This window comes from Bubalus kerabau, chromosome 1 (assembly GCF_029407905.1).
Source record: "Bubalus kerabau isolate K-KA32 ecotype Philippines breed swamp buffalo chromosome 1, PCC_UOA_SB_1v2, whole genome shotgun sequence".
NCBI lineage: Eukaryota > Metazoa > Chordata > Mammalia > Artiodactyla > Bovidae > Bubalus > Bubalus kerabau.
In genome coordinates this window covers 178470606-178488436 of record NC_073624.1, presented here as the reverse complement: position 1 = coordinate 178488436, position 17831 = coordinate 178470606, and the positions used below count along the sequence as shown (strand labels likewise).

Here is a 17831-nt window from a genome sequence, read left to right as displayed (position 1 = left end):
TTGCCAAGAAGCAAATGTCTTCTGATTTCATGGCTTCAGTCACCATCAACAGTGATTTTAGAGCCTAAGAAGAGGAAATCTGTCATCACTTCCACTCCCCAGCCCCCCCCTCCCCGGCCATTTGCCATGAAGTAATGGGGCCAGATGCCACGATCTTAGTTTTTATTTTTTAATATTTAGTTTTAAGCCAGCTCCTTCACCCTCATCAAGAGGCTCTTTATTTCCTCTTCACTTTCTGCCATTAGAGTGGTATCATCCACATATCTGAGATTGTTGATGTTTCTCCCACCTATCTTGATTTCAGTTTGTAACTCATCTAGCCCAACTTTTCTCATGATGTACTCAGTGTATAGGTTAAACAAACAAGGTGACAGCAGACAGCTCTGTTGTACTCCTTTCTCAATCTTGAAGTTTTTCTATTCAGGGTTCTAACTATTGCTTCTTGATCCACATACAGGTTTTTCAGGAGACAGGTAAGATGGCCTGGTATTCCCATCTCTTTGAGAGCTTTCCACACTTTATTATGATCCACATGGTCAAAGACATAATTAATGAAACATAGGTAGGTTTTTTTTTGGAATTCCCTATCTTTCTCTATGATCCAGTGAATGTTGGAAATTTGATCTCCAGTTCCTCTTCCTTGTCTAAATCCAGCTTGGCCATCTGGAAGTTCTTGCTTCACATAATGCTAAAGCCTATCATGAAAGATTTTAAGCATGACCTTACTAGCATGCGAGATGAGTGAAGTTGTTTGATGGTTAGTATATTATTTAGTATTACCCATTTTGAGAATTGGAATGAGGATTGACCTCTTAAAGGATGATGCCATCAAGGTGTTGCATTCAATATGTCAGCAAATCTGGAAGACAAAGCAGTGGCCACAGGACTGGAAAAGGTCAATGCTCAATGGACATGAGTCTGAGCAAACTCAGGGATATAGTGAAGGATAGGGAAGCCGGGCATGCTCCAGTTCATAGAGTAGCAAAGAGTTAGACATGACTTAGTGACTGAAAAAAACAAAACCAAAGAGAAGCATAGCATTTTCACTGATGTCAATTTTGTTTGCTCTGGTTATTTAATCAACAATTTCCTCAGTTATTGCAGCATAACAAGCCAATCTAAAATAAAATGATTTATCATAATGTCTTTATTATTGAATGGGGCAGTCAGGTGGGGAGTGGTACTGAGCCCTGCCTGGCACCTGATGAATCTATATTCAGTTGTGAGTCTCTACATTGTGTTTCTAAGGCTCATCCATGAATCTGCATGTGACTCTTGTGCCCTTTTCCCTCGAACATATTTATACTCATCTTACTCCATGTTTATAACTAAGTTACCCATTTACAGAAAGTAAATGAGCTTCTCAAATGTGAATATTCTTAATTTAAGGTCACTGTTGCTATGTCCATATATGTTGTTGTTTAATGGCTGTCATGTCTCCAACTCTTTGTGACCCCATGAGTTGTATCCCACCAGCTTCCTCTTTCTATGGAATTTCGCAGGCAAGAACACTGGAGTTGGCTGCCATTTCCTTCTCTAGGGGATCTTCTCAACCCAGGGATCAAACTCAAGTCTCCTGCATCAGCAGACAGATTCTTATAAACACATGCACAAAAATAAATGAATAAATAAATAAATAACACCCCCCCCAAATAAAAGGAATCTTTCAAAAGAAAAATGGATCTGTAGGAATCAGACTTCCTGACTTCAGACTATACTTCAAAGCTAAAGTACCAAAACAGTATGGTATTGGGACAAAAATATAAGTGTTGATCAATGCAACAGAATAGAAAGCTCTGAGAATTAAGCCCACTTTCCTAAGATCAACCAATCTATGACAAAGGAAGAAAAACTAAACCATAAGCATAGTCTCTTCAATAAGTGGTGCTGGTAAAACTGAACAGCTTCATGAACAAGAATGAAATTTGAACATTCTCTCTAACAGCATACAGAAAATAAACTTAAAGTGGATTTAAAACCTAAATATAAGACCAGATACTATAAGCTCTTAGACGAAAACATAGGCAGGACTTTCACTTAATCGTGGCAGTATCTTTTTGGATCTCTATCCTAGAGTAATAGAAATGAAAATAAAAATAAAGAAATGGTACTTAATTAAGCTTAAATGCTTTTGCACAGTGAAGGAAACCATAAGCAAAGCAAACAAAAAATTTTTCCTAAAGATGTGACCAGTAAGAGTTAATCTCCTGAATATATCAAACATCTTATGCAGCTCAATATATATTAAAAAAAAATCCCAATTAAAAATTAGCAGAAGATCTAAACATATTTCTCAAAAGACACAGATGTCTAAAAGGCATATTAAAAGATTCTCAAAATCACCATCGTGTGCTGTGCTGTCACTTCAGTCATGTCTGACTCTCTGCGAGCTTTTGGACTTTAGTCCACCAATCTCCTCTCCAGGCAAGAATACTGGAGTGGGTTGTCATTTTCTTCTCCAGGGGATCTTCTCAACCCAGGGATCAAACCCACATCTCTGGGTTCTGCAATAACCTATAAGGGAAGAGAATTTGAAGGAATATACACACACACACACACACACACACACACACACGTGTGTGTATGTGTGTTTGTGTGTGTGTGTGCATATGAATTACTGTGCTGAATACCTAAAACAAAAATGGTAGTGCAATTCAACTATACTTCAATAAAAATAAATTAATAATTGTTAATGATTTTTAAAAATTTACAAAGATGTTTACCATTTTATCTTTTAAAAGTATCCTACTATTGTACATGGTATTTACTGTTGCAAATTGTGGGTTTATTCCCTTAGCTCATTAAATCTGAGATATCATTCCTTTCTCTTTTGAATACATTGACTTTTCCTGCTTTAATTGTAATTCTGGGCATTATGGGGATTTAGCAGTTGGACTGCTGCCAGAATTGATTCATCTTTTTCCTTTTCAGGTCTCTCAGGGTCTACTTGAGCTCACTAGATACTTTTTTTGCCTCTTATGGCCATTTTCCTCTATCACTGTTTCTTTAACCAATTTTTAAAGTTTCTTTAATTACAAAACACAAAATTATCATATTAAAAGGGAGACATATTTACATATGCATTGAATGATATTTGTGAGTGTGTGCCTGTGTACCATTATTATGCTCAGTTCTCAGTCATGTCCAACTCTTTGTGACCTCAAGGACTGTAGCCCACCAGGCTCCTCTTTCCAAGGAAATTTCCAGGCAAGAAGAATACTGGTGTGGGTTGCCATTTCCTTCTCCCAGGGATCTTCTGGACCCAGGGATCAAACCTGTGTTTCTTGCATCTACGGCACTGGCAGGCAGATTTATTTATTTTTTTTTTCACCACTGTGCCATCTGGGAAACCTCAGGAAATGATAAGGGATAGAATTTGGGTACTATATCTATATATTATATAGATATAATATACTGTTGAAGTAAATCCTATTATTATGTTTCCTTCTCTGTCTGATTTATAGGCAGATTTCCCCTTTGCCATTTCCTACTTTCTCATTTTTTTTTTCTCAGACTTGATGCACAATATTTAAAATTGCCATTTATTTTAGGGGCTTTTGAGAAACCTATATGCAGCTCAGGAAGCAACAGTTAGAACTCGACATGGAACAACAGACTGGTTCCAAATAGGAAAAGGAATACGTCAAGGCTGTATATTGTCACCCTGCTTATTTAACTTCTATGCAGAGTACATCATGAGAAACGCTGGGCTGGAAGAAGCACAAGCTGGAATCAAGATTTCTGGGAGAAATATCAATAACCTCAGATATGCAGATGACACCACCCTTATGGCAGAAAGTGAAGAGGAACTCAAAAGCCTCTTGATGAAAGTGAAAGAGGAGAGTGAAAAAGTTAGCTTAAAGCTCAACATTCAGAAAACGAAGATCATGGCATCCAGTCCCATCACTTCATGGGGAAATAGATGAGAAAACAGTGAAAACAGTGACAGACTTTATTTTTGGGGGGCTCCAAAATCACTGCAGATGGTGATTGCAGCCATGAAATTAAAAGACGCTTACTCCTTAGAAGAAAAGTTACGACCAACCGATATAGCATACTGAAAAGCAGAGACATTATTTGCCAACAAATGTCCGTCTAGTCAAGGCTATGGTTTTTCCAGTGCTCATGTATGGATGTGACAGTTGGACTGTGAAGAAAGCTGAGTGCCGAAGAATTGATGCTTTTGAACTGTGGTGTTCGAGAAAACTCTTGAGAGTCCCTTGGACTGCAAGGAGATCCAATCAGTCCATTCTGAAGGAGATCAGCCCTGGGTGTTCTTTGGAAGGAATGATGCTAAAGCTGAAACTCCAGTACTTAGGCCACCTCATGCGAAGAGTTGACTCATTGGTAAAGACTCTGATGCTGGGAGGGATTGGGGGCAGGAGGAAAAGGGGACGACAGAGGATGAGATGGCTGGATGGCATCACTGACTCGATGGATGTGAGTCTGAGTGAACTCCGGGTGTTGGTGATGGACAGGGAGGCCTGACATGCTGCGATTCATGGGGTCGCAAAGAGTCGGACACGACTGAGCAACTGAACTGAACTGAACATATATTTCTAAAGAATAATTTCTTCTCAAGTGACAGACATTATTCCAAGTAATTTTTATTTTGTATTACTGAAAGTATAGTCACAAGTTACATTATTCATATGGAAAAACACTACACTTAATAGCTGGGGCAAGACATAATGTTCTGTGATAAAGGAAAGCTGATACCACTGTTTTCACTTCTGTGTACATCGTCCCTATGTTAATCACTGTCTTAACTGCCCTTCTTAAAAATGAAGTACTTAAGTTATATATATATATATATATATATATATATATATAGTTATTCAGTTTTATTCTTCACTTTAGTATGTTCTCTCATTCAGTTGTGTTCACAGTGCCTACCCTAGTCAGTGGCACAGTGATTATCAACTACATGACTCCAAGTGCAGTCTACATAGAAACACAAATTCAAATAGATTCACTTAGTATTGCCTTTGAATCAGGGAAAATGTTGAAAATTATAAAGAAAATTTTAATTTACATTTTATATTTCTGAGCAAAATATATCATTTTCATTTTCTATATCTGTTCATAGAAGTATAGGTTTTGGTATCTATGGGAACAAATCTTATTTCATTAGGGTGAAGGATTGGCTTGTTTACACTTTACAAAAGCTGTTAACACTTTTTAAATTGAAGTATCTACTTGTATCTGTTTGCAAACTTCCAGTGCTGCATAGAAATAACTCTTTCTACTGCTTTAAACAAAATATATCCTCTTTTCAAATTTTTAATGACTATGAATAGGAAGTGGGCCTCCCTGGTGGCTCAGACAGTAAAGAATCTGCCTGTAATGTGGGAGATCTGGGTTGACCCCTGGTTTGGGAAGGTCGCCTGGAGGAGGAAATGGAAACCCACTCCTGTATTCTTGCCTGGAGAATTCCGTGAACAGAGGAGGCTGGTGTGCTACAGTCCATGGGGTCATGAAGAGTCAGACTCGACTGAGCACCTACATAAGCATATGTAATATCCATTTATCCTCATAATCAAAGAATGACTCATTAGAGAGCTTCAATTTATGTCTGTACATGTGATTCAGGTCAGCATTTTGTACAGAGAGGCACATGTCCTTTTGACTCCTTATGATTTCCTGGAGAGAACTTCCACAGAGTATCTCATAAATACAATTATCTGTATTTAACCACGAATGTTTTCTTCAAATATCAATAAAAATACTTAGAATGGTATAAAACAAATTATTATAATTTCCCTGTTTTTCCAGAAGTTTTCACTTTTGTCTCAGGTTCAAAGGATTTGTTAACAAAATAAGCCACTCATTATACCCAAGTAAATACTACCAATATTTATTAGAGAATTATCTAGCTTACTTTTAATATATTAACATTAAAAGAAAAGTAGAAACAGCAGTGGATGCATCCAGACTCAAACAGCACTGAGAAGTCCCATGACACAGCTCATCTGGAGTCCCCATTGAAAAAGGTTTCCAGGCAGTGTGTCCTATCTATAAGTGAGACTTCAAAGATTGCAGTTTGGGGTTCCCAGATATAATCCCAGGACTCAAACTAATATCATCATTAGTCTGCGAGCAAATTGCACCTCTTATTTCATGTTTATGCTGTTGGTTTTGTCATGTGAAACTTGAAAAGTGGTTAAGCCTGGGGCCTGTTGGCCAGACCATCTCCAGGGGCTCAACAGTCTCAAGATTCCTCCCCCATCTCATCTAAGGAGCTGCAAGTCTTGCACTCACAGTAAGCAGTCATTCACAGTCACCCATACTCAGGTCAGTGTCCAGGCAGGTTAGAAGCAAGGTCAGAGGCCTGCTCTGTTTTGCCCCTGAAGCCTAAACAAGTCTATTTAATTTATCTAACATTCCTCAGTTCTGTTAGCTTTTATTGGTTGGCTCTTACTGCATAAGAAGCTAACTTAAAAACACTTATTTTATGATAGTTCCATTACCAATCCAGTGATTGTTTGGTGAGATTTTTCCAAACTCTTCTGTGCTGCCCATAGATCTAATTCAGCTGTCATTTGTTTCTGAAGCTTATGCATGATGTTGCATCTGTACTATTCTCCTTTCTTCAACCAAAATATGATTTTGTTCCGTTTATATATGTAGTTAACCCTTTACTTTATGGGAGAAATAGTTTACAAATTTAAATTGGCTTAATTTCACTATTTCTCTATCAATATATAACACTTTTCTTTCTTCATAGTTATGTTAGGGGAAGCACACTGACTGAAACCTCCCACCCTGGCCAGGCACCACAGTAACCATCGGCATGAGTTGTTTTAAGACAGGAGGTCCTGGGAAGGAACATGGAACTAATAAGCCATCACGAACCGGAAGAGTTTGGAGAAGGTCAAAAGGAGATACTACATGTCTGACCACCTCCCAGAATCCTCACTAGCATCCATCTTGGCTGAATAAGGCGGGCAGCACCTGGAAGGACTCTGAGTGAGAATGATTGGCTAAAGACAACCCAGAAACTAATCCCATCACCATAAAACCAGAGAGCCAGTGGCACAGCAGTTCTCCTCGGTTCCCTTACCCTAGTACTCTCCACCTGGCCACCCTTTCCCAATAAAATCTCCTTGGACAATTCATTTCTGAGTGTTAGACAAGAGTCCAGTTTCGGGGGCCCTGGAAGGGGTCCCCCTTCCTGCAACAGTTATAAGGTGAATCTTCTGGCAGTGTCTGGAGTGAATCAGCTATATTTAGATCTGACCTGACTCATGAACACTAAAATTTTAATTTTAATTAATTTACAAGAGTACAATCATATTCAGTAATCTTCACATCTTTAAAATGTACAATCTGCCAAATTAAAGGATTCTTACAAAACTGATAATACATAATATATGGATTCATTTGTATGCAACTGAAGAAGATACTGAATAAGTTTGAACTGCTTTCTCAAATAATTGTTAAAATGTAATCCACCTGGGAATAAGACCCTTATTTCTGAAGGCAGTATGGGATAATACAACTTAATTCAGATGAAAGTTGTGAAATACATGAAATGGTGGATATATTTTGAGTCCAAAGAAAACCTTCAAGAGAAAGGAGTGTGTGTATATATACATGTATGTGCATTCGTGAACATCCCTCTTTCAACTAAACAGACTCACACATCGTTGTAGGAAGCAGGGGCACCCCTCCAGCTCCCCAAGAGTGGACTCTTGTCTAAGACTTGGAAAAGAATTGTCCAAGGAGACACGTGCTGACAAAGTAAGAGACTTTACTGGAAGAAGGCACCCGGGCAGAGAGCAGCAGGCTAAGAGAACCTAGGAGGACTGCTCTGCCACTTGGTTCACAGTCTCAGGATTTATGGTGATGGGATTAATTTCTGGGTTGTCTTTGGCCAATCATTCTGACTCAGAATCCTTCCTGCTGGCGCATGCATCGCTTAGCCAGGATGGATGCTAGTGAGAGGGATTCTGGAAGGTGGACAGACGTGCGGCATCTCCTTGTGACTTTTCCTGAACTCTTCCAATTGGTGGTGGCTTATTAGTTCCGTATTCCTTACCAGGACCTCCTGTTGTAAAACAACTCATGCAAATGGTTACTAGAGGGCCTGGCCAGGGTGGGCTGTTTCAGTCAGTATGCTCCCTCTGACACTGTGTCTTGAAATGAGTCTCATTGGGTTTAAATCAAGACATCTGGAGGGCTTGGATCTTTCAGGATGTTCCAGGTGAGGATTAATTCTTTCTCCTATTCCAATTTTCAGGGACCACCTGCATTTCTTATATCTTGGAATGATATATATTCTTATATCCTTCCTCCATCTTCAAAGCCAGCAGCATAACATCTTCAAATGTTTCTCTGACTCCAATTCTTCCTCTCATTCACACTTAGAGGGTCATTGTCCTCACACTAGTCCAAAGTGAAAATTCAGGCTAATTTTTATATCTTAAAATACATTCAGTTCAGTTCAGTCATTCAGTCGTGTCCAACTCTGCAACCCCATGAATCGCAGCACGCCAGGCCTCCCTGTCCATTCACCAACTCCCGGAGTTCATTCAGACTCACATCCATCGAGTCAGTGATGCCATCCAGCCATCTCATCCTCTGTCGTCCCCTTCTCCTCCTCCCCCCAAACCCTCCCAGCTTCAGAGTCTTTTCCAATGAGTCAACTCTTCACATGAGGTGGCCAAAGTACTGGAGTTTCAGATTTAGCATCATTCCTTCCAAAGAAATCCCAGGGCTGATCTCCTTCAGAATGGACTGATTGGATCTCCTTTCAGTCCAAGGGACTCTCAAGAGTCTTCTCCAACACCACAGTTCAAAAGCATCAATTCTTCGGCGCTCAGCCTTCTTCACAGTCCAACTCTCACATCCATACATGACCACAGGAAAAACCATAGCCTTGACTAGACGGACCTTTGTTGGCAAGGTAATGTCTCTGCTTTTGAATATGCTATCTCGGTTGGTAATAACTTTTCTTCCAAGGAGTAAGAGTCTTTTAATTTCATGGCTGCAATCACCATCTGTCGTGATTTTGGAGCCCCCCAAAATTAAGTCTGACACTGTTTCCACTGTTTCCTCATCTATTTCCCATGAAGTGATGGGACCAGATGCCATGATCATAGTTTTCTGAATGTTGAGCTTTAAGCCAACTTTTTGACTCTCCACTTTCACTTTCATCAAGAGGCTTTTGAGTTCCTCTTCACTTTCTGCCATAAGAGTGGTGACATCTGCATATCTGAGGTTATTGATATTTCTCCCAGCAATCCTGATACAGCTTGTGCTTCTTCCAGCCCAGTGTTTCTCATGATGTACTCTACATATAAGTTAAATAAGCAGGGTGATAATATACAGCCTTGACATACTTCTTTTCATATTTGGAACCAGTCTATTGTTCCATGCCCAATTCTAACTGTTGCTTCCCAACCGGCATATAGGTTTCTCAAGAGGCAGGTCAGGTGGTCTGGTATTCCCATCTCAGAATTTTCCACCGTTTATTGTGATCCACACAGTCAAAGGCTTTGCCATAGTCAATAACGTAGAAATAGATATTTTTCTGGAACTCTGTTGCTTTTTCCATGATCCAGCAGATGTTCACAATTTGATCTCTGGTTCCTCTGCCTTTTCTAAAACCAGCTTGAACATATGGAAGTTCACAGTTCACTTATTGCTGAAGCCTGGCTTGGAGAATTTTGAACATTACTTTACTAGCATGTGAGATGAGTGCAATTGTGCAGTAGTTTGAGCATTCTTTGGCATTGCCTTTCTTTGGGATTGGAATGAAAACTGACCTTTTCTAGTCCTGTGGCCACTGCTGAGTTTTCCAAATTTGCTGGCATATTGAGTGCAGGAGTTTCACAGCATCATTTTTCAGGATTTGAAATAGCTCCACTGGAATTCCATCACCTCCACTAGCTTTGTTCGTAGTGATGCTTCCTAAGGTCAACTTGACTTCTTATTCCAGGATGTCTGGCTCTAGGTGAGTGATCACACCATCGTGATTATCTGGGTCATAAAGATCTTTTTTGTACAGTTCTTCTGTGTATTCTTGCTACCTCTTCTTAATATCTTCTGCTTCTCTTAGGTCCATACCATTTCTGTCCTTTATCCAGCCCATCTTTGCATGAAATGTCCCTTTGGTATCTCTAATTTTCTTGAAGAGATCTCTAGTCTTTCCCATTCTGTTGTTGTCCTCTATTTCTTTGCATTGGTCGCTGAGGAAGGCTTTCTTATCTCTTCTTGCTATTCTTTGGAACTCTTCATTCAGATGTTTATGTCTTTCCTTTTCTCCTTTGCTTTTCGCTTCTCTTCTTTTCACAGCTATTTGTAAGTCCTCCCCAGACAGCCATTTTGCTTTTTTGCATTTCTTTTCCATGGGGATGGTCTTGATCCCTGTCTCCTGTACAATGTCACGCACCTCAGTCCATAGTTCATCAGGCACTCTATCTATCAGATCTAGGCCCTTAAATCTATTTCTCATTTCCACTGTATAATCATAAGGGATTTGATTTAGGTCATACCTAATGGTCTAGTGCTTTTCCCTACTTTCTTCAATTTAAGTCTGAATTTGGTAATAAGGAGTTCATGATTTGAGCCACAGTCAGCTCCTGGTCTTGTTTTTGTTGACTGTATAGAGCTTCTCCATCTTTGGCTGCAAAGAATATAATCAATCTGATTTCGGTGTTGACCATCTGGTGATGTCCAGGTGTAGAGTCTTCTCTTGTGTTGTTGGAAGAGGGTGTTTGCTATGACCAGTGCATTTTCTTGGCAAACTCTATTAGCTTTTGCCCTGCTTCATTCTGTATTCCAAGGCCAAATTTGCCTGTTACTCCAGGTGTTTCTTGACTTCTTACTTTTGCATTCCAGTGCCCTATAATGAAAAGGATATCTTTTTGGGGTGTTAATTTTAAAAGGTCTTGTAGGTCTTCACAGAACCATTCAACTTCAGCTTCTTCAGCATTACTGGTTGGGGCATAGACTTGCATTTCTGTGATATTGAATGGTTTGCCTTGGAAAAGAACAGAGATCATTAAGACACATTACTAGTAGCTATATTGCATCTACTGTCTTAATTATCCTGCTATGTAAATTAATATACTAGAAAGCTATTTGGTTTAGAATGTGATGTCTTTTGGAGTCCTTTATTTTCTCTATCACAAACTCTTCTTAATATGTATATTTTATTTATGTTACTCAAGAGCTCTTATATTTAAAAGATCTGCCACATAATTCACTGCCACCTATAAAATGAGTGAATTTTTTTTTTCAAAATTACATACATAAAAAAGCCTCTGTGGAGTAGACTAAAGCTATATACACTTGACCCTAACATAGGAGTGCTGCCTTGATACCCAAACTATCATCCACAGACCAAGACTTGCAGTTTCAATAACTAAGAGCTTGTTTGAAATCCATTCCTTGGGCCAAATAGAGACCTCATGAAACAGATTTTGCATTTCAACAACAGACCTTGGTGATTTTTATGCAAAATGAACTTGTAGAAGTTCTGGTCCAAAATAACATTTCTTACCTTCTTACTGTTGGCATTTGGGACACTACAATTACTTTTATTGGACTCTATCCTGTAGTATATAAGAGATTAACAGAATCCCTTTGCTGCTGTTTAGTCGCTCAGTCATGTCTGAATCTTTGCAACCCCATGGACTATAACCCACTAGGATCCTCTGTCCATGAGATTTCCCAGAGTGAGCATCCCGTTAAACATTGCCAGATATTCCCAGGAGAAAAATCATCTATGGTTAAGAACTTCTGCCCAGAATCTGAAAACTGGAAGTATCTTCAAGGTTTCATCCCTCACTTGGTATGTACCTTTAAGCAGAACATTAAATCCCTCTGAATTCCATCTCTACAATGGAGAATGGAGTTCATATAAGTTCTAACTCATAGAACAAAGTGTTTTAAAAATTAAATTTGACAGTCTCTATAGTATGTAGGTTAGTAGTGCATAAGAGTATCTATAAAGGTCTTCAAGAGTTACAAATATTTTATAAAGAAGGATAAATGACAGCTCTTAACTTCTGATATAAGCAGGGAATCCGTATTGGAACTGCAAAACTTTCATGAAACCAATGATTATAATACCCAATACTTTTATTAAAGGAGTAAAATTATCCCCCTTTAGGATGAGTGGGAATAGTCACATTCAGAGATTTCAGAGGTTGTGTTCCACCACAAATCAAAGCATTGAAGAACCAAGGTATCTGGTCAAGACAAACCTTCACTATTATACTTTTGAGAATATTTGAACTCAGGGATGTGATGAAGTGCTGGGAGTCAGAGCTTTGGAAGAAGGAGAAATAAAGGAGAAGGAGTGATGAAAACTGGATTCACCTAATGTAATTCAGTCTGCTAGGTATGGAGAAGCAATAAAAAATATTCATTATGTCTGTATCAGCATCCCCAGGGGAAATCATGTACTTGGAGGTTGGAGTAACAAGAGGAAAACATGACTAATGAGCTGATATAGACAGATGTAAATACCTCCTTGGCTATAGTCCCTCAGCCTGTGCAACTTTGGACAGAATGTGGTTGCTGCCTTTGCAGTCCTAAATCTAGCTGGGTGATCAATGCTTGATCCTCTTCCCTATTGTCTGGTTTGGGAACAAAACCTGTCTCCATTGGCAATCATTTATGAAGGAATTTTGACTTCCACACCAAAAGCTTCTTCCAGAGTCTCCATGCAGGTGAGTCTGAGAGCTTAATAGGCACTTCAGGAGAGGATCAGGGAGCAAGGAAGCCGTGAACTTGTCCCAGAGGTCACCTAAGAGCCGATACAGCATAGCACAGAGGCCAGAGATCACTCAGGTTGTTTGCTGGCTTTCTTAATAATGCATTTATTTATGATGCTGACAAAGGAACATTGCACTTAGAAACTCAATTGCCAATGTTGACAATTAAATTGTGCTAGTGGAAGCCCAGTGGAAGAAAGAATGGGAGCTATAAACTGCTTCCAATGAAAGCAGTTGTTGTTGTTCAGTCACTAAGTCGGGTCCAGCTCTTTGCCACCCCATGAACTTCAGCACGCCTGGCTTCTCTGTCCATTGCTATCTCCCCTAGTTTGGTCAAACTCATGTCCATTAAATTAGTGATGTCATCCAACCATCTCATCATCTGTCTCCCCCTTCTCCACAATTTTTCAGGGTCTTTTCCAAAAAGTCAGCTCTTTGAATCAGGTGGCCAAAGTATGGGAGCTTTAGCTTCAGTATCAATGTTTCCAATGAATGTTCATAATACAATAAATTACAGGACTAGACAAATAGGTTATTACCTGAGAGGGATATCCAGTGAAATAAGGACATTTCTTTTTATTTTAAGATGAGACATATTAGACTACATATGCTATGGTTTCTCACATCATACAGATATCACTGTTTCTGTCCTTGGGGAAAACAGAAAGGTATTTATGTTTATGATTTTTTCGTGGCACCAAAGAATGTAGCTGAAGTTGGAAGGCTGCCCAACTAAGAAAGTTTTTCTTCATCACATTGTCTCAGGGGCCATTTGAGCTTATTAGATATTTTTCCTTCATTTTTCCCCCCTCTCTATCCCTCTCCCATAACATTTTTATTTCTTTAAAAACAGGGCAGAAAGTGGCCATAGCAAAAAGGAACCTCAAATCTATTCTCTTGGAAGCTTATAAACTGGAATTTCTGGGTTTTCCACATTCTTTGGGAGAAAGCTAATCTGATCTGACCAGCTTGAGTTGTCATCCCCAATGGCTTAAGGAGGGTGGTTCTGGGAGTGAAATTCATGATAGAAACACAGCCCAGGAGACCATGGTGTGTCTGCAAACCTGTGCCTGTGGAGTGAGAGAAGTTCCTAAAACAGGCACTTGGACTCCTGTATTTGTTTTTGTTATTCACTAAATCATGTCTGACTCTTTTGCAACTCCATGCTCTGTAGGCTACCAGGCTCCTCTGTCCATAGGATTTCCCAGGCAAGAATACTGGAACTAGTTACCATTTCCTTCTCCAGAGGAGCTTGCCAACCCAGAGATTGAGCCAGTGACTCCTACATTAGCAGGCAGATTCTTTACCATTTGAGCCACCAGGAAAGCCCATTCCCTGTGCCAGGCACACATTTTTTCTGATCCCTCTAGATCCGTCTCTCTCTTTCTTGATCTGAAAATGAAAGTGAAGTCTCTCAGTCATGTCTGACTCTTTGCAACCCCATGAACTGTAGCCTACCAGGCTCCTCAGTCCACGGGATTTTCCAGGCAAGAGTACTGGAGTGGGTTGCCATTTCCTTCTCCAGGGGATCTTCCATACCAGGGATCAAACCCTGGTCTCCTGCATTATAGACAGATGCTTTGCCGCCTGAGCCACCAGGGAAGCTCCTTTCTTGAGCTATCTGTTCAATCATCATCTTGTTTGCTGGCCTTGCCTGAACACTCAGTACAGAGTAGCACCTCTTGCCTCTCCTTCCTTTATACCTGGTTTTATTTTCTTCATAGAATCTGCCATCAGTGGATATAGTCTATATATATTTATTTGAATATTATCTTTCATCTTTCTTGGAATGTGGGGGATTTGTTTCTCTGTATCTCTGTTTATTCCCAGTATGTGTTTGAAATATGTTGACTCTCAATATATACTTCTTAAAGTCATGAAAGAGTTTCTCATTAAAACTGTACATATTGTGCTAACAAAAAAAAAAGTTCCTTCATTTGTTCAAGTAAAATAAAAGACATGTTTTTCCTTTTCACCAAGAACTTTATTGGACAGCATATTCATTGTTTTGTTCCACTATTTTCTGCCATTTTCCAGGCAACTTCATAATTCCATCTTCCTAAAATGTTAAATCTTTTTGAACAGAGAATTGCCCCAGGTGCTTTTTGCAGTCTTCCAGGGAAGTGAATTTTTTTTCTCCATAAAGAGAATTTTGTAAAGACTGAAATAAATGGAAATTTGAAGGTACAATGATGGTGAATATGGCAGATGACTCAGAACTTCCTAGCCAAGCAGTAACAATTTTTTCCTGTTCATCAAAGAAATAAGCAGTCTTGTGGTTTCCTGATGGAAGATTATGCATTTTCTGTTTACTAATTCTGGATGTTATTCATCAAGTGCTGCCTTCAGCTGGTCTAATTGGGAGCAGTACTTGCTGGAATTAATCTTTTGATTTTTGAGAAGGACCTCACAATAGAGGACTCCCTTCCAATCCCACCATATACACAGCATCACCTTCTTTGATGGTTGGTGGTGGGTTAATTTTGCTTGGCCCATGAGCTCTTCCATTCCACATTATTGTGCAGTACTCTTTCCATTGCCCATCACACATTATTTCAAAAATAGAATGTTTTCATTACATTTAAGTAGAGTCACATGTGGAAATGTGGTCAAAAATGATTTTCTTTCTTTCTTTTTTTTTTTTTTTTTTTTTTGCTTAACTTATGTGATAAGGGCTTCCGTTGTTGCACAGCTGGTAAAGAATCTGCCTTCTATGTGGGAGACCTGGGTTTGATCCCTGGGTTGAGAAGACCCACTGGAGATGGGAAAGGCTACCCACTCTAGTATTCTGGCCTGGAGAATTCCAAGGACTGTATAGCCCATGGGGTCACAAAAAGTTGGACACAACTGAACAACTTTCACTTATGTGATTAACAAACATCAAAGTGATTAACAAAACCAAGCTAATAATTGTAAACACTTGATTTGGATATTTTGAGTTTATTAACTCTCTCCTTCTTGGTGTAATGTTGGCTGTTCTCAGTGAACATCTTGATTTTATTGTTATCACGTTCAACTGGTATTCTTGTCCAAGGTTCATTGTACAGCAAGAAATCTCCAGCATGAAACTTTGTAAACCTCTTTTGACATGCTTGATCAGTCACATCATCTTTTCCATACATTTCACAAATCTTTTTTGTCTTTTTTTTTTTTTTTTTTTTACCTTTTGTCGTTGTGTTTTTACCGTTCTTGAAATAATAAAGAATAGAATTCTGAGAATGTTGCGTTTCTCTTCCATCTTCAATATTAAAATAGCTACACAAAAATTCATCAATTTTGATGTTTTTTAATGCATGCCGGTATGATATCTGTCACAATATAATCAAACACAATTGTTTCAAATGACGTTAAAGACAAGTGAGTGCTACTATATCCATCTTACAGGAAAAAAACAATGAGCAAATCTTTTGGCCCACCCAACACATGAACTCTTTAAAAATATACTGTTAATAGGACAAAAATTTTTAATAACAGGTGAAATGGGGTATACCCTCAAGGAGAATTTATCTGTATATACCATCTTAACATCAATTTCTTGCCAGCAAAATAGAAATTAAAGTAGTTCAGTTATGTAAATTATGCCTGTCCAAGTGAAAATTATTCTTGGTATTTTCTTTTTCCCAATAGTCACTTCCACCACATGGAACCAAGGAACAATACAAAAATTTCAAAACTTCTTCTTCTGGGGCTTTCAGAGGAAATAGAACTGCAATCCCTCATATCTGGACTTTTCCTCTCCATGTACCTGATCACTCTGTTTGGAAACCTGCTCATCATCTTGGCTGTCAGCTCAGACTCCCACCTCCACACCCCCATGTACTTCTTCCTCTCCAACCTGTCATTTGTAGACATCTGCTTCATCTCCACCACCATCCCAAAGATGCTATGGAACATCCAGATGCAGAGCCAAGTCATAACCTATGAAGGCTGCATCACCCAGATGTATTTTTACATTTTCTTTGGAGCATTAGATGACTTTCTCCTGGCTGTGATGGCCTATGATCGCTACATGGCCATCTGCCACCCTTTGCATTACACAGTCATCATGAACCCATGGCTCTGTGGATGTCTGGTTCTGGTGTCCTGGGTAATAAGTGCAACGTACTCATTGTTACACAGCTTAATGGTGTTGCATTTGTCCTTCTGCTCAGACTTGGAAATACACCACTTTTTCTGTGAAATCAAACAGCTTGTCCAACTTGCCTGTTATGACACTTTCCTCAATAACACAGAGCTGTGTTTTGGAGCTGTGATTATGGGTGGTGGTCCCCTGACTGGTATTCTTTACTCTTACTCGAAGATAGTGTCCTCTATCTGTGGAATCTCATCAGCCCATGGAAAGTATAAAGCATTTTCAACCTGTGTGTCTCATCTCTCCATTGTCTCCTTATTTTATTTTTCTGGCTTAGTAGTGTACCTTAGCTCTGCTGCTACCCACAGCTCCCACTCAAGTGCAACAGGCTCGGTGATGTACACTGTGGTCACACCCATGCTGAACCCCTTTATCTACAGTTTGAGAAATAAAGACATAAAGAGGGCTCTGAAAAGATTCTTTGGGATGGAAACTTTTATAAAAGGGCCATTTTCTCTTGGGCTGAAGAAAGGTCCATGATACCCTGGATGAAAGCCTCAGAGCCAAGTATTTTGACTCTTTGATTGTTTTGTGATTATAGCAATTGTTTCTTCAATTGACTGCTTGGTATTTACTTTTCTTTGATTTCAACTTCTCTATACTTCTGTTCTCTGCCATGTGTAGTTTTTACTTTGTCATTTTTTTTAAAAATTTTATTTTATTTTTAAACTTTACATAACTGTATTAGATTTGCCAAATATCAAAATTAATCCGCCACAGGTATACATGTGTTCCCCATCCTGAACCCTCCTCCCTCCTCCCTCCCCATTCCATCCCTCTGGGTCGTCCCAGTGCACCAGCCCCAAGCATCCAGTATCGTGCATCGAACCTGGACTGGCGACTCATTTCATACATGATATTTTACATGTTTCAATGCCATTCTCCCCAATCTTCCCACCCTCTCCCTCTCCCACAGAGTCCATAAGACTGTTCTATACATCAGTGTCTCTTTTGCTGTCTCGTACACAGGG

General features: G+C 39.3%; 1 protein-coding gene across 1 annotated transcript; it reads left to right on the top strand.

Moving 5' to 3' along the window:
* The first annotated feature begins 16368 nt into the window (after window positions 1-16368).
* Window positions 16369-17340, top strand: LOC129641982 (olfactory receptor 7A17-like). Its single transcript, XM_055566550.1, has one exon. It carries the CDS (start codon window positions 16369-16371, stop codon window positions 17338-17340), a length of 972 nt encoding a protein of 323 aa, XP_055422525.1.
* The last annotated feature ends 491 nt before the right edge of the window (window positions 17341-17831 follow it).